Source organism: Aspergillus flavus, chromosome 4, assembly GCF_009017415.1.
Source record: "Aspergillus flavus chromosome 4, complete sequence".
NCBI classification, from domain to species: domain Eukaryota; kingdom Fungi; phylum Ascomycota; class Eurotiomycetes; order Eurotiales; family Aspergillaceae; genus Aspergillus; species Aspergillus flavus.
Window position 1 is genome coordinate 1555926 of NC_092405.1, and position 22096 is coordinate 1578021.

The 22096-nt window shown below is 47.2% G+C and overlaps 8 protein-coding genes across 8 annotated transcripts; 3 read left to right on the forward strand and 5 right to left on the reverse strand.

The window, feature by feature from the left end:
• Positions 1 to 1738: 1738 nt before the first annotated feature.
• Positions 1739 to 3343, forward strand: F9C07_2232376 (uncharacterized protein; the record flags this gene model as incomplete). Its single annotated transcript, XM_071509904.1, has 7 exons — positions 1739 to 1942; positions 2027 to 2258; positions 2305 to 2451; positions 2517 to 2634; positions 2697 to 2765; positions 2845 to 2871; positions 2959 to 3343. 7 exons carry the CDS (start codon positions 1739 to 1741, stop codon positions 3341 to 3343), a joined length of 1182 nt encoding a protein of 393 aa, XP_071366377.1.
• Positions 3344 to 3675: 332 nt separating this feature from the next.
• Positions 3676 to 5113, reverse strand: F9C07_3733 (cytoskeletal adaptor protein saga; the record flags this gene model as incomplete). The annotated part of the gene is made up of 3 exons (XM_041291814.1): positions 3676 to 4415; positions 4499 to 4733; positions 4874 to 5113. 3 exons carry the CDS (start codon positions 5111 to 5113, stop codon positions 3676 to 3678), a joined length of 1215 nt encoding a protein of 404 aa, XP_041146021.1.
• A 445-nt stretch (positions 5114 to 5558) lies between these two features.
• F9C07_3734 (mitochondrial K+-H+ exchange-related-domain-containing protein) lies at positions 5559 to 6534 on the reverse strand (the record flags this gene model as incomplete). The annotated part of the gene is made up of 3 exons (XM_041291815.1): positions 5559 to 5905; positions 5956 to 6011; positions 6098 to 6534. The coding sequence occupies 3 exons, from the start codon at positions 6532 to 6534 to the stop codon at positions 5559 to 5561; spliced, it is 840 nt and encodes a 279-aa protein (XP_041146022.1).
• A 363-nt stretch (positions 6535 to 6897) lies between these two features.
• Positions 6898 to 8908, forward strand: F9C07_2283308 (uncharacterized protein). Its single transcript, XM_041291799.2, has 3 exons — positions 6898 to 7489; positions 7560 to 8424; positions 8483 to 8908. The coding sequence occupies exons 1-3, from the start codon at positions 7219 to 7221 to the stop codon at positions 8505 to 8507; spliced, it is 1161 nt and encodes a 386-aa protein (XP_041146023.1). The 5' UTR covers positions 6898 to 7218; the 3' UTR covers positions 8508 to 8908.
• On the forward strand, positions 8909 to 15723 carry F9C07_2156683 (cullin protein). The gene is made up of 7 exons (XM_041291800.2): positions 8909 to 10641; positions 10720 to 10789; positions 10879 to 10895; positions 10948 to 11018; positions 11085 to 12982; positions 13035 to 15363; positions 15422 to 15723. The coding sequence occupies exons 1-6, from the start codon at positions 10589 to 10591 to the stop codon at positions 13221 to 13223; spliced, it is 2298 nt and encodes a 765-aa protein (XP_041146025.1). The 5' UTR covers positions 8909 to 10588; the 3' UTR covers positions 13224 to 15363; positions 15422 to 15723.
• F9C07_3736 (RmlC-like cupin domain-containing protein) lies at positions 8930 to 9460 on the reverse strand (the record flags this gene model as incomplete). The annotated part of the gene is made up of 1 exon (XM_041285797.1): positions 8930 to 9460. One exon carries the CDS (start codon positions 9458 to 9460, stop codon positions 8930 to 8932), a length of 531 nt encoding a protein of 176 aa, XP_041146024.1.
• F9C07_3738 (putative Avl9 protein) lies at positions 13927 to 16124 on the reverse strand (the record flags this gene model as incomplete). The annotated part of the gene is made up of 6 exons (XM_041291816.2): positions 13927 to 15363; positions 15422 to 15559; positions 15608 to 15648; positions 15701 to 15872; positions 15921 to 16000; positions 16052 to 16124. 6 exons carry the CDS (start codon positions 16122 to 16124, stop codon positions 13927 to 13929), a joined length of 1941 nt encoding a protein of 646 aa, XP_041146026.2.
• Positions 16125 to 17495: 1371 nt separating this feature from the next.
• On the reverse strand, positions 17496 to 19911 carry F9C07_2156698 (mitogen-activated protein kinase). Its single transcript, XM_041291817.2, has 9 exons — positions 19476 to 19911; positions 19361 to 19408; positions 19139 to 19268; positions 19040 to 19083; positions 18881 to 18980; positions 18466 to 18822; positions 18326 to 18404; positions 18088 to 18271; positions 17496 to 18031 (listed from the first exon to the last, which is right to left on the reverse strand). The coding sequence occupies exons 1-9, from the start codon at positions 19529 to 19531 to the stop codon at positions 17932 to 17934; spliced, it is 1098 nt and encodes a 365-aa protein (XP_041146027.1). The 5' UTR covers positions 19532 to 19911; the 3' UTR covers positions 17496 to 17931.
• Positions 19912 to 22096: the final 2185 nt, after the last annotated feature.

Below are 22096 nucleotides of genomic sequence, written 5' to 3' on the forward strand. Positions count from 1 at the left end.
AAGGTATAGCACGTAGACATTTACTATTCGTCGCTTGGAGGCCGGGCGTGGAGAGCAAAAGCACTGACAGAGACATCGCTTTAGTGGGACGCGAGGGTCGCAATGCGGAAATTAGTAGAAATAGAACAAATTAATCAAAAGAGCCGGGGCCAGACTGCTCATGGAGATACTATTTAAGTACACAACAACTTATACCGAGCAGCTTGTCGTATCTTGGACCGTTGCCTGGCAAGGGTAAGGAAGAACACGGCATTTAGAAGAGACTCCACAGCATATGTGACATCTTATTGTCTCTACATGGTAGATCTCAAAGAGAAGAAACGAGGGGAACGCAAAGAAGTTTTCGGATCAGATTCGAGTACATTGAGGCCACAGTAGCGGCAGAGACCCAGTTGACAGTTGGCTAGTGCGAACAGGGATCTCTTGAGCTTCATTTCGAATCTATTTAGCCGTCCGGATGTCTCAATGGATCCTCCGATGCCAAGGCGCTGTCTTGGTTTCAAAGATTGGCTAGTCAGTTAGTTCAATCGGTTTAGTCAAAGCTCGTATAATTAGACTGCCCTCCATCTAGTACAATAACCGTAAAAGGTAAAAACGAAGTTCCTTTGCCGCTTGGCACTATAGCCCGTGTTCGTGTTTGTGTTTGAATCGTACTTGAAGCTTTTCACAGTCAGTGGAAATAATTCTATGGAACCACCCTTGAGCTTGGGAGCTATATTTATCAAACTTGAATCCACACCGTCGTGCTATATTTCCCGAACGCTCTAAATCATTGTAGAGAAATTATATTGGGGCTTACAGGACTTCGTATAGCCCGCATTAGCGGGGGCTAAATGTAGATTAAGCCATTAGAACTTGGCTAAGACCCCAACGGTTGAACGGACTAATTACTCCGTTCCTATACTTCGTACTTTATATTAAGATATATTAAATTCTCGCCTTATTACCCGCTCAATGCTACCTGATGTCCCTATCGGCTCACCTTCGGAGCAATTCCCTGCAGGCGCTAGTCAATGGACCGATTGCCCACTACGGAGTACTTACTACCGTGCGCCTTCTGTCCGAATATGTACCCACACCAAGCAGAACACTGAGCATCGATGGGGAGAGGTGGATAGTAACTGAGGCAGAAAAAGAAGTGACAAAGATAAATTCCATTATTGAGTTAGAAATGCTCCCATTTCTGTTCATATCATGCCATAATAGTATGGCGAGAATCCCAGAACTTACGGAGTATAGCGGTAGAGTTAGGGCTTATTTTATGAACGCTCCGCCGGAATGGTATGTACACGCTATTACCTTACCCAAATCGCTTCTACTCGTGGACTATATAAAATCCCTGCTCGTTATCCTTGCTAGTTCCAGTTTCAAATTTAATGGATCGAGGCGCAGACAACGTGCATCTGTTAGGCACCGGCTGGATTCCTTCAGTGGCTGGACATGCCCGTTTGCGGCAATGGACGAAATGGCATAGTAGCTTTCATTAAGTTCTTACAAGCAGATGAAAAACGGATCCTTAGGAATAATTTCAACCGGATTCATCCATATGATCAAAATAAGCTTGACCCCCTTGTATCTCCGAATGTGTTCTGTGTTTGTTGGACGCTAGTGCTTCCTTGGAGAAATAGCCCTATACAGGCTTAACTTAGAATACAGAGACTCAGCTCTCTAGGAGTAACTCAGTCTACGCTGGTCATGGAGATTCCCCTCTATCTCCATCGAGATCATGATAGATATCATGTATTCTAGCGGGGATCTACTACCGAGACAAGCAGCAGCAGCATCGGCAAACATTCCCAGCGACAGTCGAGCTCCACACATCCTCGCCATCATCGGATCCCTAACAGGTCTATCGGGCCTCCTAGTCGCATTACGCTGCTACGTGCGACTCTTCCTCCTCCGGAAATTTCTTCCAGATGATGGTGTAATCGTGGCATCCTTGGTAAGTAGTACAACCCACCAGATATCACACCGGATACCATAAACTCTTCTTTACAACAACTGCTCTAACTGAACAGGAACACAGTTATGCGCCTTCGGCGTCCTAGCTTGCTTCATCGGTGAATCGCACCATGGAGTCGGCCTCTTTTCCGACGACATCAAGCCGGAAGATTTCCAGATCCTCAGCGAGTACATGTTCTACCACGCCATCGTCATAGTGCTCGGTATAAGCCTGGTCAAGGTTTCATTGGCGCTCTTCTTGCTCCGGTTTGCTTCGCCTAATAAGAACCTGAAACGGTTCATTACCGGGGCGCTTGGTGGGTTTGGATCTGTAGATTAATCGATTTCTACTGACGGTGGTAGTGTTTCTTATTATCTTTACTGTCGCGTGTATCTTGACGTTGATCTTCCAGTGTCTTCCGGTTCGGGCGGCTTGGGATTTCTCATTGAGAGAGAATGCGAGGTGTTATTCGATGAAGACTTATCTGTCGATTGGGGAGTTTAATAGTGGTATGTCCTATCCTCTCACACAGATACATTGTGAAGGGTGAAGAGTCCATAACACTTGACTTTAGCAATCAATATCGCGACGGACTTTGTATTCGCGACATTACCTGCGTTCATGTTCTACAAAGTGCAAGTCAATAAACGTACCAGGGTTTCTTTAATGGGAATCCTCAGTCTTGGTTATTTGTATGTGATCTCCTCTTCCTAGACCTGAGCCATACCTTCCTTCTAACCAAAGAATCTCACAGTGCCTGCGCAGCAGGTATTGTGAAGACCGTTCTCCAGAGCCAAATCTTCGACGAGCCAGATCCGTATCGGTACGCTTCTATCATATTCCTGAAAGCGGTAGTAGTTGGAAGACAGCTAATTTTGTGATTCTCAATTTCCAAAATCCAGCGATTGTCAATACCTCATCTGGAATTGGTATGTCTTTTCCTATCCAACCCGCATTTCTCACACGATAGCACACCAGCAGTGTCCATTGTTATCCAGAAGCTAACTACTCGTTAGTATCGAGCTAAATGTCGGTATCATTGCTGCGTCGTTCCCGACTATCAAGCCCCTCGTGAAATCTGTCATCGGGACAACGCTGAGTTTCACTAGCGGTGTGCGCAGCGGGAAACGTAACGGACAAGGATACCATGTAAGGTCGAGTTATATTATGCATTCGCTGCAGCAGAACCGAACCGTCAATGAAGACCACAAGTATAGTGTTCAGATCGGGACCCTTGACGGGTCTGATAGGGGGAGTGAAGAGAACTTGACGCAGCGACCCCGTCGGGGGTCTTTGTCGAGGATAATACAGACTACAGAGGTGATTGTACATAGCGAGGAAAGTGCTGATCTTGGGGTTCTGAGGATTGGACCGGCGAGGACTGTTGATGACCGTGTATGACTGTTGTTTGTTCGTCTATTATGCTGACTTTCGTTGGTGGGAAAAGTATGCTGTTTATTAGCATCAGGATGGATTATATACTGTACAGTTAATGGGATTGCGTGGTGTATAATGTGACAGGGGCTGGTGAATCCTCCAATTAATCAAATCATCGAAAAGCAAAGAATGCATCCATTAAGCGCCTGAGCTCCTCGCCAAAGAAATGGCTGTACATCAAAGACAGGGACCACGAAAGCTCTCTCACAGGGAAATCAAGTAATAACAGGGGGTTGGAAGTACTCAAAAGTATATTTCAGAAGGAAGGGAAAACAGAACAGGATGGAACAAGATTACTACCGTGACACCTTCTCTTCGTCGATCTGTCTTCGTAGATCGGCGAGTACCTCATTCCGGTTGGCAAGGTGGCTTTTAAGTCCATCCACCTGCTCGCCGACGGCTTTCACATCCTCCCTGAGCCGCTCTAGGTTTTGGCCTTCCTTAGACCTTCCAGTACCTTCCCTAAGTTCGCGAAGCTCGCGTTCCTTGTACTCCAGAAGCTGAAGCGCTTCCTTTTTGACCAAACCCCAGCTGGTCCTGCCATCGTTCCTGGGTTGATCCCTACGCCCTTCGGAGGCTTGTTGTGCAGAATTCAACTTGGTCTCCAACTCCGCCAGCTCGCGCCTTAGACGAACCTTCTCCCATTCCTCATCCTGAATTGTGTCGCTGAAGTTTGTTCCCTTGGGAGTATACGACGACTTTCCTCCGGCACCCAACCGACTCAAGTACGTATCTCCAAATTTAGTCTTCCGACCAGTTGGTGTCTCCGTGTCTCCGTCTGCACCCCACTTCTGTGCCGGACGTGCATTATCGACCTGATAATCGATCTTATTGTTTTCAAACGAGGCGCGGAGGGAAGCAGGAACGGTGCGGGGAATGCGGAAGCCCTCGTGTCGGTAGTTCAGTATATGCAGGAACGCAAGGGTAGCGTCCTTATTAATTGTGTGGGATGCGGAGGGGTTGACCAAGTTCCACGCAGAGCGAACATCGGTGTCGGGGACATCGAGCGAATCGTAGAGTGGTTGTAATGATTCAACTGTACGAGAACAACTACGTATTAGTTCGGAACGCGAGCGGTTAAGGGATGCGGCCCCGCTTCAACGGGGAGCGCTGACGTACATGCGATTTCACCACGTTGGTTTCTGTTGGCATTATATATCTCTTCGTATTTGGACTTGTCGGCGGGCTTCATGTACCATTCGAATCCATCTTTCAGTCCGGGAGTATCATCTTCGTCTTCTATCCGTTCGAACTGTTCCGGTTGAGTGCTCAATGCCCGGGTTGCATGGACTAAATGAGACTTGGATTCAGGGACGAGCCAATCGGGTAAAACTGCAGGGACAGTTTGTAATTCCTAGATACATCGAGCTTTAGCAGCGGCACTCATCAAATACCATTAATTGTGACAAAAGCGCTGAATGATCCCAAGGAGGAACGTATCGGGCAGGTAGAGGCGCCGCGAAGGCATGGTAGACAATAGGGGAAGTAACATACACCGTTGACCAGATCGAACACTAATCGCATAGCGACACAAAACTCCTCAAAATCCAACTCTCCGTCACCATCCACATCGGCTAAATCCCAGACCCTTTCCAGTTGCTCATCGCGAAGCCGACTGTTCCTGAGCACTGAGGCGGCCTGAGAGTTGTTCAGACGGGGCTGACCATTTGCTAACGAAGCGAAGATCTCCCAGTATCTTTCTATTTCCCATTGCTCAATTTTTTTATTTGACATGATGTGAGCGACTCGGTAGACCAGTTGGGACAAACTTGATATTAAGAACCGAGTAATGAGAAGCGACTATAGAGGATGTTTGGCTGGAGATGCTCATGGGTTATTGAGTAATTAACCGTTTCGGGCATCCCGCGGCGGGCTCCCATGGGGCACTCGGATCATGTTAAATCCGGCAGGTGATATGCAGAGAATCAGGAACCGTTCAATTGCTCCATACTCCTCCAACTGGAATACCTGGGGATCCACTATGTTCATGGAAAGTTATATTTACTCCCGTATACCATTAATAATGTCTTCAGTATGTATCATACAATTACCGCGGAACACCCCAAGTTCTATGTACCATACCCATAACCACCATCGCCCGATAATAGCAGCCATAGCTTGACTGTCCAAATTAAACAAACGGACAGATGCACAATTAGTTACTCTATGTCTGAGTCATTCAGGACTCTTTTTCTTTTGGGTTGTTTTTCTTTTCGTCATCGCCCGGAGATGAGCTATCCGTTCTCAACTTCTCCTCGACCTGGACAATAGCTCGTTCGGCTTCCAAAGCAAGCTCCGGTGCTTCAAGGATTGAAGCTAATTTCTTAGCATCATCCATCCGAAGCAGCAATCTGTCGTCACTTTTCTCCACGTCCTCTACCATACTTGAGATTGACTGTTCAATGTTAGACATCTCTAGCGCCCGTGAAACCCGTTTCGCGTATAGTCGTTCCAGTGCCGGGTGCGATATCGGATTCAGAAGGTCCTTCTCGACCAAGAATTCTAAGTGTTTGGATCCGTTTAATGCTGGAACCAGTCAGCAATGCCGTGGCAAGTAGGAAGGTAAAAAAGCGCACCTCGCCAATGGGACCATCCTCGATACACAAGATAGAAGAAAGGGATGTTAGGTAACCTGTCGTTCCATCATTAGCTTATTTCGTAATATACCAAGAAATCTCCTTTATGAAAGTTTTCCAGGGAAGATCTTAGCTTTCATACAATGGAATGAGCCCAATCGGAGCTGTGAAAGGACTCGCGATGAAGCTCCACCACATCCTCTTACGATGTAGGTCCTGCCTATCAGTAGCAATTTTGTGCAAGATAGACTTGAGCTTTTCGGTTTTGACCGCATTTCCCGGGAAAAGCACATCAATCTTCTTCGACCCATACGATTCATCAAGTCGTCGCTGAGCATTAAGTGAAGGAATACTCTTGAGCCCCCATTCTTCATAAGGAATCCGCTGTTGGACCTTATTTCCCCACACAACCAAGTGTTTTTGCCAACCCTTCTCAGCTTCCTCCCATTTAGCCCATGTTTCGGCAGCTTTGTTTGTGATTCGATCGAGTATGGACAGCTCCTTTGCATGATCCCGACGGAGCGGGCGAGCATATATCAGGGCCCGTCTCGTCGAGATCGGAATGACGAACAGTCGCATGGCAGCGTTTTGTCTTTGGCTTTTCTCCTTTTATTTCTTTCTGCCGTTTTGTCGTTTCGGGGAATTCAATTGAGGAACGTAGGGAAATTGTTGAAAACGGCCAGGGAGTACGGAGTACACGACTAGTGATCAACTAAGGAAAACAACCAATTCAAGGGAGCTTGCAAAAATAGCATTCCTTCTTTTAAAGTAAGTTTTGAGATTAGTTCTTTTCTTTCTTTAGGGTTTTTGTTCTCTTTTGCCCCTTGATGGGGTATGGCGGAGGCGAATATGGTGCAAGGTGTGGCTGATGGTTGTTTGGTCGCGGGCGGTATCGAGAGACGTCATTCCGCACCCAGCGAAAAGATTAGCGCCGTAATCAACGGAGTATTTCCCAAGAGGGATAAATTACTTCTCTAGGTTTAGCAGCATTGAGCAACTATTACCACAGGATTGCTTCTCACCCCCGTTCTCTCCCAGCCCCCCAAGGCTGTAATTACCGTGGTCTTCCACCTTTTTGGGCTTCAATTCTAATCTAATGACCTGCTCCCTCAAAGGGTCATAAGGTTGCTCGGTTTCCAGAGAAACGCCGTGTTCTCGGGGCTGAGGGGGCTGTGAGGCGATGCAGGCGAGACCCATTGTCTTCCCATAACTTCCGACAGCCGAAGCGACCTCACCTGGAACGACGCATTGGACTAGAAGGCGATGGCACAGGATGCGCGCATTTTGCGCGCACTTCCTCCAGGTCCAAGCTCGGTCTTAGATCCTCAACTAAACGAGAAAACAACCAATACAGAATGGATGTCTGGAGCCAACCACGCTCATAACGTGCAAAGTAATCATGACCAGTTTCCTGAACTTCCTCACAATGGTGCGCTGGAATTGTCGCCCAATGTCTTACAGGCTCTAGAGGAAGCGTCAACGGAGGATGGTCAGGATAATGTTGTGTTAGGAAAGAGATTGCGAACTCTTCCGGGTGCGTAATATACTCAACAGACCCCAGCCACCTCTGGCGAAGGCTTTACTGATACAAGCTTATGTATTAGCTTGGATCCGATCGGTCGATTACAAGAAACCTGAAGGTGAATCTTCTGCCGCCTCACGACTACTACCCTCGCATCCCGATGATGCCGTTGTCGCTCAGCATAACCACTCGCCCTATACGACTGCAAAAGTAGATTTCGCGGGTCGAGGAACAAGCTTAGAAGAAGGGCGCGCGACATCACCTCGTGAATCGCGTTGGAAGAGTTTCTCTAGATCAATCGCCTATCCGAGGGATCCGGGTGTTGAGGAAAAACTTGTGACCCCCGAATGGCTGAATGAAAACCATGGTGACTACTCGCAGCCATGGCGCGGAAGACTTGAAGACTGGAGTGGGGAGGATACAGAAGATCCGCTGAGAATGAAACGGCGAAGAGAGATCTGGTTCAAACGCTTCCATCATACCTTATTGAAGAGTCCCATAGTACCCTTGATTTTTCGCCTAACGGTGTGGGTCTTTTCGCTCACTGCTCTTGCACTTGGAGCCTCTATTCAGCACATGTCGCGTGAGTATGCGCATCCGCAGGGCCCCTCTGCGCTAATGGCGATTATTGTTGATGCCGTGGCCCTGGTTTACCTGGTGTATATTACTTGGGATGAATATACATCCAAACCGCTGGGTCTTCGCTCCCCATCGGCCAAAGCACGGCTTGTCCTTCTCGACATTTTCTTCATTGTCTTTGACTCTGCCAACCTAAGTTTGGCCTTTGAATCACTGTCCACAGTTAGTGGCGCATGCACCATCGGTGAGGTTAACCAGCAGGTCGCTCCTAAGAACGATGCAATCTGCGACCGACAAATTGCGCTAGCTAGTGTTCTATTAATTGCTCTTTTGGCTTGGCTTACAACATTCGCCATTAGTGTTTTAAGGTATAGCCATCTTTCCCTGTCTTTCTCCACAATGCGCAGGACTAATTGCTTTGAACAGACTCGTAGATCGTGCTGCACAGTGATACTCCTTTCTGCTTTCTAACATCTCATCTTACGCTATCTCTTGCCTTTACAATAGTTTCTTGCTTTGCTCTTTCATTCTCTGAGGCCCAGCTCAAGGTCCCTATTTTTCTTTCTTTTTTTCTTTTCTTTTCTTTTCTTTTTTTTTTTTTTTCCTCCCTCCCTTTTCTTCTCGACGGTGGGTCTACCGTCTCCGTTTTCTTCAACTCAGTTCTGCTCCACTTTACTGGTCTCACCTTATCCCTTTCTTTCCCGAGTTGTCTTTTCTTTCTTGGCTTCCTTTTGGTTCCCCGGTTTGGGAAAAGGTTTGGGTCCTGGATAGCAACGGCCATGCACATGTGATGATTATGTATGTATATATTAGTAGAATGATGGAATATAAGCTCAAAGGATACACGAAGATGATGCCGCCCAAAATACAATTTTAAACATGGAGAACGGGACCATCGGCTCCGTACAAGGGATCGCGATGGAACCAGTCGAGCCTCTCGATAGCCTTAGCCTTTCTCTCCTCACCCGGGTGTCCATAGCACATGTCCCAGTGTTTATTTCGAGGATAGGCACCCACCATACTGAAACTCTCCGTACCGAGATCATCTAAGAGGCGGTGGCCTACCCCTGCGGGGACGATAATAAGATCGCCTTTCTCAACCGTCGGCTCAAAACGACGGGGGTTTGCTTCACCGCCAAAGCAGAGACGAGCGCGTCCAGAGACCACTCCCAAAACCTCATGTGTTGTGCTGTGGAAGTGCGTCTGCTGATACATAGTATAAACCCACTGTGGTTCGACCTCGCCGATCTCCTCCAAGCGCGCCTGAAGCTGGCTTGGAGACGCATCAAAAGCGTGACGATATATCAGAAGCGGCTTAGACTGGATGGATGTGTTGGGAATATCTCCCCATTCCGGGATTTGGCGAGTGGTCACCTCGATGTCGGACGGGGATTTGAACGACATGGTTTCCTTTCCGATCCAATGGATAGTTTTCAGGCAGTGTTGTTTGCTGCATGCAAGCGGGTGAGGATCTCAGGTGTCGTTCTTTCTTCAGCCAAGTAAGGGTTTGAGGGTTTCCAAAAATGGAAAGTCGCCATGACGTCATTTGGGGTAATGCTTGCGGTTTTTGCTCCTAAACAGTATCTTTTTGGATTGTTTATACTCCTTGGATCCCCCCTTCTCTTCTACGACTCTAGCCAGGGGATTGCTACGCTTCACCAGTATGTGCCTGTCGCGACCACACATCCAAGGGGGAGTTACTGCTGTGTATTAAGGGAAGAGAAAGAAATTTTAAAGGAAAGAGGCATTATCATGAGACGGTTGTTGACTGCGTCATGCGTTTTAAAAGAAGGCGTCTTGATACAGATTGCTCGGGGAACAAAGAAGAGCCCCAAAGGGAACTCAGCAAATGAAAAACAAAATAATATCTACTCCATCTGATTTTGGGAATATACCCAGCTCCATTAGGTAGCAGTACTGAAAGAATTGAAGGTGTTGGTTGCCTAACCATCCTTCTTAAACCCCATAAAAAATCTAGATTGAATCAGATCGTTGTGCAGGCCAGCTGTGTTGACCGCCTACCGCAAATATCGATAAAGTGTTCCCCCCCACGGATGTCTGATCTCGACTCTCACTACCGCCCAACGCCACGCCGACTCTTGTGTTCTCTCTGTATTTTTCGTACTTTGAGGCGTGTCTGTGGTTTGCTCTTACTGCGCCCTAGCTCAGACTTCTGTACTGAGCCCCTATTTTGTGACTCTTCGGTCGGTTCCTTCCGTTATTCTTGCTATCTCACAGCGCGCGGCTATCCTCCTGCGTTGACGGTAGTGTTTGGTCTGAACGCCGCCAGTGCTGTAATCGCCCGCTTCTGGAGGCGAGCTTATTTGCGGAAATCAAAAAGTAGGAAAGCCCAAACCCTTGGAGCGCTACGGCAAGCCCTCAACACCTTCGAAACTCCATCTCGTCTATCCATCCTCAGCTCGTCACGCGTGTGTCATCTGTCTTGAGTGTTCGCCCTAGCTTCCGCGAGAACTGACGCCCTCGTTTCGCAGCTTTACTCCTTGTTCGCTGAAGTCATCTCCAAAAAGCACCATGCCGCCGTCCCTGATTCCCCAGACACCTCACAAGGATGACTTGGATGAAACGTGAGTCGCTCATGCTCGAATGACACATCGGGTAACTTCGGAGGCGCCATGTAACGGATGGTAGACTAACTCAAGCAGATGGTCGTTCCTGGAGAAGGGTGTCGACAGTGTGATGTTGAAGCTGGAGGAGGGAGTGGATATGAAGACTGTAAGTCCTTTCGGATCGCTTAGCTTGGTCGCTTCTGGTGAATGGGAAAGGTTTCTTGTTGCATGCTGACAATTCACTCGGATTCCTAGTACATGGCTTTATATACGTATGCTACCTTTTTTTCATCATCTTGGACTCGACTGACATTCTGAGCGAAGTGCGGTTCACAATTTTTGCACATCACAAAAGGCTGTCGGCAATGGCCATGGATTACAAGCACATCGCGGTGGTTCGTCTTCATCAACGCACAAATCCTCAAAGATATACCGGGCCCCTGGATCTAACACTGCTTCAGCACATCTGCTAGGAGAGGAGCTATATAAGCTGCTTGGAGAGTACCTTTCACGTCACCTCGATGCTGTGCATCATGAGTCTAAGGGCCACGCCGAGGAGGCCCTGCTAGGGTTCTACATCCGCGAATGGACCCGTTACACGACAGCCGCCAAGTACATCAACCATCTTTTCGGCTATCTCAACCGACATTGGGTCAAGCGGGAGATCGATGAGGGTAAAAAGAATGTCTACGACGTGTATACTCTGCACCTCGTCAAGTGGAAAGATGACTTCTTCATGAAGGTCCATGAGAAGGTTATGGAAGCAGTTTTGAACCTTGTCGAGAAGCAGCGCAATGGCGAAACGATCGAGCAGTCGCAGATCAAGAGTATCGTCGATTCTTTTGTTTCTCTCGGACTGGACGAAAGCGACAGCTCCAAGTCGACGCTTGAAGTATACCGGATGTTCTTTGAGAAGCCCTTCATTGCGGCTACCAAGGTCTATTATGAAAACGAGTCGCGCCAGTTCGTGGCAGAAAACAGCGTGGTGGAGTACATGAAGAAGGCGGAGGCACGCTTAGAAGAAGAAAAAGCTCGTGTGGGCTTGTATTTGCACCCGGATATCTCGAAGCATCTTACCGACACTTGTTTGGATGTCCTCGTCACTGCCCACTCCGAACTACTGCGTGATGAATTCCAGGTTCTGCTGGACAACGAACGTCAAGAGGACCTAGCTCGGATGTACCGGCTTTTGTCTCGCATCAAAGAAGGTTTGGATCCACTGCGGACGAAGTTCGAGACCCATGTTAGGAAAGCAGGTTTGGCAGCGGTTGAGAAGGTTGCAGCGGAAGGCGAGGCGTTCGAACCCAAGATGTATGTGGATGCTTTGTTGCAGGTACATACAAGATACCAGAGCCTGGTTAACGAGGCATTCAATGGCGAATCGGAGTTTGTTCGCTCCTTGGACAATGCGTGCCGCGAGTTTGTCAACCGCAATAAGATCTGCGCGTCTAGTTCGACGAAATCGCCGGAGCTGCTGGCTAAGTATACCGACTCGCTGCTGAAGAAGGGATCCAAGGCTGCTGAGGAGTCCGAGCTGGAGGAGATGCTAGTCCAGATTATGACGGTCTTCAAATATATTGAAGATAAGGATGTCTTCCAGAAATTTTACTCCAAGATGCTTGCTAAGCGATTGGTGCATGTCAGCTCGGTGTCCGATGATGCGGAGACTAGTATGATCAGCAAGCTCAAGGAAGCCTGCGGTTTCGAGTACACCAATAAGTTGCAGCGCATGTTCCAAGATATCCAGATCTCGAAGGATCTTAACGCCAGCTACAAAGACTGGCAAGACAAGGTTCTTGATGACGACGATCGGAGGAAGCTGGTGGATGCACACTTTCAGATTCTGGGAACTGGATTCTGGCCTCTTCAAGCTCCGTCGACAGACTTCCTTGCGCCACCGGAAATTGTCAAGACAGCTGAGCGATTCCAAAACTTCTACTTTGACAAGCATAATGGTCGGAAGCTGACATGGCTTTGGCAGCTATGCAAAGGTGAAATCAAAACTAACTACATCAAAAACACAAAGGTACCTTATACTTTCCAAGTTTCAACCTTCCAGATGGGCATTCTTCTCCTTTTCAATGAGACCGATACCTTGACGTACGAGGACATTCAAAAAGCTACCACTCTTGCTCCTGAGATTCTTGAGCCGAACTTGGGTATCTTCCTCAAGGCGAAGGTACTTACCATCAACCCTGAGGGGTCCAAGCCGGAACCTGGCAACTCGTTCACTTTGAACTACAACTTTAGACACAAAAAGGTCAAGGTCAACCTCAACATTCAGATCAAGTCGGAACAAAAGGTTGAGTCGGACGATACGCACAAGACTATAGAGGAGGACCGTAAACTACTGCTTCAGGTATGTGGGAGAACTACCCAATTTGTTAGATCACTTTCTAACATGTCCATAGTCTGCCATCGTCCGAATCATGAAATCGCGCAAGAAGATGAAGCACGTCCAACTTGTCCAGGAAGTGATCCAACAAGTCAAATCCCGTTTCCCACCCAGGGTACCCGATATCAAGAAGAATATCGAAGCCCTCATGGAGAAGGACTATATAGAGCGCTTGGACGGTGATGAAATCGCGTATATTGCATAATTTCTAGAGATTCTTTCTTTCGTTGGCCCTCTTTCAATCATTCTCTGTTAGCGCCGGTACTTCTCGCTGGTTTTTCCATGATTTTCTTTCTTTGTTCAATGGTCTTTTTCTCACTGCGGCATACGGCTTTCATTCATAGGTCAAGGATGGGACTTTTCTGCTTTCGTAGCACCGATACGACAATGATAACCCAATATATCAATAAAGATTGGATTTTTTCCCTTTTGGCGTTCTTCCGTGTAACGCTTCTTATATTCGGCATTTCAAAAGAGAATAAATAGATCTATCTATTGGTAACAACAACGTTCATGCCACGTGCTCTATAATTGTATGCATAATATATCTTGAATCATCATATCCAACCGCCGATGCATTCAGAAGATGCAGGATATATTAGTTGACATGTGATTCAACAATCGTATCAAGGAACATCGTATATGCATTTTCGAGTATTAAAAGGAAAATATGATATATGCTGAAAAAGAACAAAAAGTGGCAATAATACAAGCTCTGTCCTTACCCGGGTATCAAAGCTTCGAAGCGTAAGTGATGATGCTGAACAAATGATATGCAAGAAGTTTGTTTTTGTATGTGTTATGCATGGGGAAATATGATTAGTCGAATTTATATAAAAGTTCAAAAAAGAAAGAGGCAAAAAAAAAAAAAGATTCATGTAATCATGTTCCTGTCGTTTGTTAATAGATTATTGGCTTTGTGGAGCTTGTCCTGTAGTGGTGGGTGCTTCAGTTTGAGTTTTGCACTCTGTGGATGCTGGCTCTTCTGTTATGGTATCCTTTTTATCGATGGTGGTCTGGGGGTTAACGGAAGGCTTGGGCTGCTCAGTTGACGCCTCGGTAGTGGTAGTATTCTTTGTCTCACTGGGCGTCTGGGTTTCGCTTATACTGCTGACCTGAGCTTCTGCAAAGGCCGCCGCCTCTTTAGATGGCTGCTCGGTTAGGTGCGACGAGTCGTCATGAACAGGGACCTCGTTTGATAGGTGCGAGCGTGAATTGGCAGTGTCATATTCGCTACCGTCACCATCATCCTTCCTGTTGGGTGAGCCATACTCGCCACTATCCCGTCTCAGGAAAATATTGCTCCATCTCTTCCTTCTGCTTCCGCTACGCGATAAAGTAATGGAGTCTTCGCTCCGGCTTGCCTGCATGGATCGTCTACCTCTTTCTGGCGGGTCACTTTGGTCTGCTGTACCCGCCAATGTCGGGGCCGATGGTGAGGTTACTGAAGACGGAGAGGATGGGGTTTTACTTTTGTCCTGCCATTCCTTTCGCTTTTCGCTTGCCCAGGTACTCCATGAGTTCAAATACGCCCCTGCCCTCTGGCCAGCGGCACTCACGGATGCCTGTGCTTGAGCAATGTCCACGGAAGGAGCCTTGCGACCACCGAACCAAGAGGAACCACTAGTGGAATGTACAGATGCTGTATCAGATGGCGAAAACGGAGGGGAAGGACCCTTATCAATTGAGGACCGTTCTGACTGAGCTTTCTCTTCGTTTCTTTTCCGCTGTGCCTCCCGCATCGCTTCGATGTCGGCCCAGAAGTTGTTGAATGCGGTGGTTACTTTCTTTTGGCCAGTGCTGATATGCCTATTGAGTGCCTCGCGGCTTTCCCGTACCCGTTCATCCAGATGAAGCTCCGCGACTTGTTGCGATAGCCGACGTTGAACATCGTCCATGGTGAGGCCTCCGGCACAAGGGTGACGAGGCTCAACGATGGAGTACAACAGTGCATCAGAGGTCAGGCGTTTGAAAAGCTCATAATTAGAGGTGTTTTGCCACTGTGCCAGAAATTCGGCGTTGAATTCCAGCGCAGGGTCGCCTTCTATGTTGAATGCTTCCAATTGCTCCCTGCTCCTCCGGCCTGGGTCACCCGCATTGAAGGAATCCAGCTCCTCATGGTATTTCATGCATGAAAGCAATGCGAGCAGATACTCTTCAAACTGTAACCTGATGAATTCTTCGGAGCCCATATACCCATGGGTCTTGGGTTGTTCCGGGTGCGCCTCATCCCACGTATCGTTGATAATCTGGGTAAGAAGATCGATCCAGCGTCTGTCTGCAACAGATAGTGCCAGTGCATTTCGTAGAGAGGGTGACGTGATATTAATAGTGTCCTCGTCAAGCTGCAAATCTCATTACGTCAGTGACCGAGCTGTGAAACTGGATCAAAAGTTTCCTCACGTTGATTAAGATGTCACTATAACGATCTTTCTGTTGTAAAAGTAACGAATTCGTAGAGCCAACTACATATGACTTCGTGCCATGGTCCGCCAGCAGATCCAGCTGCTGCAGAGGCGTGTAAGGTCCAAACATGCTCCCCTGCAGAAGTTAGAACGTAATTCGGTCTTTGATCCATGACGCACGAACCTTGCCAAAGATTTGTAGCGGTAATCCCATATACGCCAGCACTGTAAGAGTCAGTACGAGATGTAATCGAAGGTAGGGCTGTTACAATCGTACGGGAACTTCTGTCACTTGTCTTCAGAGTGGTAGGCTTCTCAACAGTCTTCGTATAGCTCTCGAATGCTGGATCTGCACAGTCTTGAAGGTAGTTTATGAGGCCAGGTATCAACGAAACGAGGGAGAATTGTATCATGCATAGACGCTCGCATCTTGAGCCAAAGAAAAGCATCTGGGCTCGATCAGTATCTTGTGCGATGACCCACTAGGAGCTACCAACCTTGGGCTGCAGGAGTAAAGCTTTAAACAAGACCAGAGTTTGATACTTAAACTCATGGATCATTTCCCGCAGAGACAGTCCTGCAGGCTAGTCAGCAACAGAGATCGACTGCGCTAGGTAACTGGACTCACCAAGGTTTTGGTCCTTGAAACTCTCATCCTTGTTCAAATTGATGACTAGGCTTTCTCGAAATTTCTGAAACATATCAGCACTACTGGAGACCAATGAATAATGCCAAGTCACCCTTAAAAAAAAAAAAAAAAAAAAAAAAAAGGGCACACCTTCAGAATATCGATATCGGAGAAGTCCCTGTTCTCGTCCGTATACACATTAGTTATAAATTCTTCCACACCAGCGTAGCGAATATATTGTCGAGTTATGGCATGCTAACAAGCCACCAGCTAGCATGTATATTGGTCTCAACATACCGCTGTGCAAACCAAGCAGATGCCACTATGGACAGTTTCTCTCTCAGCTGCCCCAGGCTCTGAGGGCTATCAGTGATGACAACAACTGCCTTCTGTACTGTGGATCTCGTCACATCGGACGGTCGGTATAGGAGCAAATTCGAATCGATTTGTCTGGCACAAGATATGCCGAAAAGGGAAGTTGCAGGTTCCGTGGCGGTCTCTTTTCGGCGGAGTGTAAAATAAGAAAACTCCTCGGTCGACCTGGAGGGCCAGAATTCGCGTCAATAAATGAATGCACCCTTGAGTATATGCTGTAACTTGTACGGAGCGTATTGGGGGTAATGATTATCGCCGTACATATGCGCCCCGTCTGATAACGCCATGAATGGTAACAAACTCCAATCATTCTCCGCCGCGGGATCGGTTCCATCTTCTCCAAAGCACAGTTCGATTTCGGGGCCCCTGCAGAAGACAAAAAGTGATAGATGTTAGCCAGCAGGCCTAAACAATGTGGCGCAAGGACAAAAGATAATCCCGGGCTGTGCTATGCAGCAAGTCCCGAGCACAACTCATACAAGCGCAACCGAAGAACGGAATGAACATGTTCTGGTACTGCGAATTCTGCGGTCTCTGCCTATCTCGTTCCCTTTCTTGTTCCTGGATCCAATCTGTCGCCTTCTTATTCTCTTCCAGTTACTCACCTTGCATGATGAAAGTCTATGACCATAACAATAGGCGCCTGGCGACTTGGAACACTAGCCATGGTGTGGAACGGCAGCGGTGCAACATATAAATGACCAAAACAAGGAAAGATACGAAGCCAATTTCTCTTTGAGAGAAGGGGCCACCCTCCCGGAAAAGAGTTCTAGGGAGACACGGGTAGCCTCAAGAGAGATACAAACAAGAATAAATCAAAGGAGAGGACCTCAAGCTGAAGACTAGTGGAAATTGGAACCAGGGGGCTAATGAATCGGTTCATTGGGTCCCGCGGCGGGCGGTGACAAGTCGGCGGTTGATTAAATTTGCCAACTGGAGTACGGCGTAGTAATAGACATTAAATTCCCCCCACCCCGTGTTTTTAAGTATGACTAGTCCCCATAATTCAATCTGCGGAAAGGTAATCAAATCATAAGGCTGATATTTGGGATCTCTGCCGCCAGAGTACTACTTAAAATATCCATGAATAGCAACCAAATAATTAACGCGATGCATGATCGACAAGATTGTTCTAACAGTTCAGTTTGCATTCGAGTATCCCTCAAGCACCAACTAGTTCATCATTCATGGTTCACGTGTAACTTATATATAGGGAACAAGAAACCAAAAGAGAAAGGGAAAATCAAGGTCAAAACTGATTTTCAACCCCCCGATTCTAATAACGTCGTGAGTAAATCCACAGGTCCTGAAGGCAAAAGCGCCTCAGAATTTGCAAAACAACCACGTGACAGTGAATGAGAAAGTATCCGTAGATGTAAAGATATCACAGCCTTCATGCCCAGTCTACATACCAACCAAGGAGAACAAAGAGAATAACAAGAGAATAACCTCAGAAACACGCTGCACTATTGCCTGCGCCTCGTCCGCAAAAAATAGGAACCCGATTATACAAAATTTTGCTGGGCATCGCCAGCTCCCTCAACGAGGACTTGGCTCGCCTCGGTACCCTGATCGATATTATGGAAGTCGAGAATTTCCGAGTACCTAGGGGCCTCCAGATTAGCTTGGCAACCACTTCATTGCGTCCAAGAGGTGCTTACATCATGATCTTCCAGGTGTCTACCGGTAGGTCAGCATCGTTGAATGACCAATCGAACTTCTCTTCTGCCACAGGCTCATCGGTGGGGTCGTGGTACGGAGCAAGGTACTCGTGTGCCAGCGCCTCACCCGCGCGAATTCTCTTCTTCGGGTCAAATACCAGCATCCGCTCGAGAAGGTCAACCGCTGTGGTTCGTTAGCATCTGATGGCACTTACTCCCCATTCAGCGGAATACATACCATCCGGGTCAGCGTTCTTGAATTTGGTGGCGAGAGGTTGACGTTCGCGCTTAGGGAGAGACTTGACGAATCGCAAAGTCTGTAGTCAATGTTAGAAGTGAACACACATAGAATGAAGGGCCAATCGCATGATTACTCACATTCTCACTACAAATTGTCTCAATCACGTCGTCCGGTGGAGTACCAAGAAGCTCTGTGATAATGGAGAATTGGTTCACATGATCCTTGCCGGGGAACAGAGGCTTTCCTTCCAGCATCTCGGCGAAAATACAGGCGGCGCTCCAGATGTCCACCTCCACATCATACTTTTGCCATGTGAGCATAATCTCAGGCGCACGGTAGTATCGCGTCGACACGTAGCCTGTCATCTGAGGGTCTTGGATACGGGCGAGACCAAAATCGCAAATTTTCAGGTCACAGTTTTCGTTGATAAGGATATTACTCGGCTTAAGATCGCGATGCACAACGCCTGCTGAGTGCACATATTTAAGTCCTCGCTGTAAAGGATTAGCACCGAGCACACCTCGCCTGAAGGAGCCAGTCGCAGCCACGCACCAAGATCTGGTATAAGAAATACTGGATGAATTGTTTCTCCAACGGCCTTGATGTGAGAAGTCTGTGGAGGTCGGTACCCAGGAGCTCGGTTACGAAATAGCTGTGGCGATCGGTTAGACAACAGATGTCTCTCTTGAAGTTGATAGAGCTCGGACATACATGTCTTCGAGGGGAGAAATGAAAATATCACTTAGGCTGATGATCTAGTCACAGTCAGCGTACGGAGCGATGCGGCCGTATTCGGGTGAATTGACCAACATTTTCGTGGCGCAAGTGCTTCAATAGTTTCAGTTCGCGGTATGTTCTCTTGGATAAAACTGGGGTACTAAAAGGTTTCATAATCTTCTTAACGGCGACGGGCTGTCCGGTCAATTGGTCCCTCGCCGAACTAATTTTCCGGGGAAAAGCGTGTCAGCGCATGGTCCGTATGAGGGGTTGGCGGTAACGGCGAATCTAAAAGGAGGGGCTCAGGGAACATACCACACGAGGCCGAACGCACCCATTCCCACGGGCTGCAGTTCTGTATACCTACGAAACTGTTAAAAAGGAACTGATCCCATTGCTTGCATACAATGATCTCAAGAGACACCCGTACCTGCTCGTGATCTCGAAGGTCGTGCCGAAGATCTGGGCACGCACGAATTCCGCCATTTTGGAATACAGACGGATGTAACTCCAAGATTCGGGGGAAAGTGACAAGAATAGTAAGCCTCTAGACCTACTCAGTATATGAGACAAAGATAATTAAAGAGAGGGAAAGGACAGGGAGGGTATGTAGAAGAAACGAAAGAGTGAAATAAAAAAAAAAACGGAGATAGCAAATGGAGTTGGAGTAACAAGGCGAATAATAACACTTTTTTGGCAAGTGAGGAAGGAAGCAAAGAAACCGTAGGTGGCGCCCAAGGAGGTATGTGGGGAAAAAACGAAGTCTCTCGCAGCCCGTTGACTTTTCGAAAGTCCGGTAACAACCAAGCAAGACCGATGACGTTCGCGACAAAACGTAGGGAATTGCAAAAAAAAAAAAAAAAAAAGGGTCGGAAGTGGGAACACTGGAGGTGTACAGCAACCACGAAGACTTTGGCCCTCCACGCGGCCTGTCTAGACCATATGCCAACTAACATTGGCCGGAAGATGGTTCCAAATTCAGGGAATATCGCCCATCACGCTTACATAACCGGATGAGGCACAGGAGGGGCAATGGGACCTAGTATTGGCATTTGTCTCTTTTATTTGGATCCTCGTGTGGTTCTTTTTCTTCGTGGGATTTGGTTTGCTACGGAGGATATCACTTGTTCCATAAGTTTTGAAGACATTGATTAGCCTATTAATGAGTGACAGCGTTACGAGCATTGTAATTCCCCTTGCCATGTTCACCTCCCACAGAAGGACTGCGATAGCACGTGTCCATGGTTTTCAACTCATCCCTCTATAAACGTCGTAATCTGCCCTAGAGGGCAAACGACAAAAGACTAAAAAGGAATCAGGGGTCTCGAATTGTTGAAGATCTAAAATTCTGCATCGAACATATTTAGATGTTGATTCGTCAAGCGTTCGGGAATCCGTCAATTATGTCATAGCGGGTAAAGGGAGTACAGCGCTGAGGCAGAAATTAAGAGAACGAAAAAGAAAAAGAAAAAGAAAAAGCAAAAGATAAAACGATCCCTTATTTTGCAACGCACCAATTGCAACATAATATTCAGCAGCAATGATCGATTATCATGCAATTTCCCAGAATGAATGTTCCAACTCCCTATACCGGCGGTGATGTAGGTAGGTACCTAATACGTCAGGCTTCGACGTACAGCAAGCATTTGCTGGCTCGATGTCATCATAGCCTGTGGGGGGGGTGCGGATATGCTGCTAACCTTTTCCAACCACTCCCTGCCAGCCGTGTAATTCCACATGAACTGCTTGCTGCCCATCCAAAATAAATAAATATTCTATGTTATTAAAGGGGATAATACAAATTTGATCGTCCAATAGCTATACAAAAATCAAAAAAATCTATTTTCGCCATAGTAGGACTACTGTGTACTGAAGTAGATCGCGATCTGGTCAGATTTGTCATAGTATCGTTCAACTTAATCGGAGTTATATATATATATATATCTTTCTTTGGAGTATCATCCGATACCCTTCCCAGTTCACTAGGTCTGTACCCAGCATATTGGATAATCCTAGAGAGACCATCGGGAATTTATTGAGGCTCACCTCCTCCAATCATCGAAGACCAAAGCTCCGATGGTATCGACTACTAAGTATCTGGTGAGATAAAAGCATCCCATGGGAATACACTTATCCACACACTTAGTAAACAACGAATCTTGAATTTGTCAAGATCAGAATAAAGGATGTTGAGTTCCTCTCTTCGCTGCCGCTCCCCCCTATTGGAGTAACTACTAAGATTGGAAGAATGCCCCTTTTCTCGTCGATGCTCGACATGTGTGAGCTCATAACCACTATTTGTATCTACATGTATATGCAAGGTGTTGCTAGGAGGACAATATAGGTTAATGCTACTGTGGGTAAAGAATATTGCATAGCGAAAGGTTATCCGTAATCAAAAGTAAATCTATTCCAAATCCCTTCTTTGTCCCGAAAAGGCGCCATCCCTTCGTGTTACTCTTAATCGGCATGTTGTGGCTTGTTAGACTGAATGCGCTCTATAGTCCGACCTTGTGTGCTCTGTCTTTTTAGTAGGACAATCTACTGTAAGTTAGGTGTTTCGAGGAATCATCTCACGAACCCTGAATAAATTTAGTACGGTACCTGTACTTCCACTCTCAGGGCTACAGGTCAATTCTCCAATCAGCAAATAGTGGGACATAGCCCCAGCCTTGACATTCCCCTAAGAGGAAGTGTGCCCTGCGCCTTCCGTGGCTATGTATGTATGGACAAATGGTCCGTTCACTGGGTGGAGCGGACACTTAAAAGCAGAGGAGTACAGCATGCCATTGTGTTGAGTCAGATACGAGTCGAAGTAGACACCGGTGGAGTGATATCACGTTGAAAAAAAATCATGTATTTTTCTTTCCTTTGGGCTGCAAATTGGTCTTGTCCAACAACAGCCAGGGGCAAGAAAGGGAGCGGACAGGTCGGAGGTAAAGTGAGAATAATGGATGGTGGCGTCCGCCAATCCCTGGGCAGAAAAACACCTGCCTAACTTTCCCGTCAATGGAGGCAGTAATCGCCGTTCATGTCATTGTATCACAGAAT

Coding starts and splice junctions, on each gene's coding strand:
- F9C07_2156698 (XM_041291817.2), bottom strand. CDS start 19,531: ATGGCGGAATTCGTGCGTGCCCAGATCTTCGGCACGACCTTCGAGATC. Junction 19,409..19,475: donor ACCTTCGAGATCACGAGCAG/GTACGGGTGTCT, acceptor ACAGTTTCGTAG/GTATACAGAACTGCAGCCCG. Junction 19,269..19,360: donor GGTGCGTTCGGCCTCGTGTG/GTATGTTCCCTG, acceptor CCGGAAAATTAG/TTCGGCGAGGGACCAATTGA.
- F9C07_2283308 (XM_041291799.2), top strand. CDS start 7,219: ATGGCACAGGATGCGCGCATTTTGCGCGCACTTCCTCCAGGTCCAAGC. Junction 7,490..7,559: donor GAGATTGCGAACTCTTCCGG/GTGCGTAATATA, acceptor CTTATGTATTAG/CTTGGATCCGATCGGTCGAT. Junction 8,425..8,482: donor TTCGCCATTAGTGTTTTAAG/GTATAGCCATCT, acceptor TGCTTTGAACAG/ACTCGTAGATCGTGCTGCAC.
- F9C07_2156683 (XM_041291800.2), top strand. CDS start 10,589: ATGCCGCCGTCCCTGATTCCCCAGACACCTCACAAGGATGACTTGGAT. Junction 10,642..10,719: donor AAGGATGACTTGGATGAAAC/GTGAGTCGCTCA, acceptor TAACTCAAGCAG/ATGGTCGTTCCTGGAGAAGG. Junction 11,019..11,084: donor ATTACAAGCACATCGCGGTG/GTTCGTCTTCAT, acceptor ACACTGCTTCAG/CACATCTGCTAGGAGAGGAG.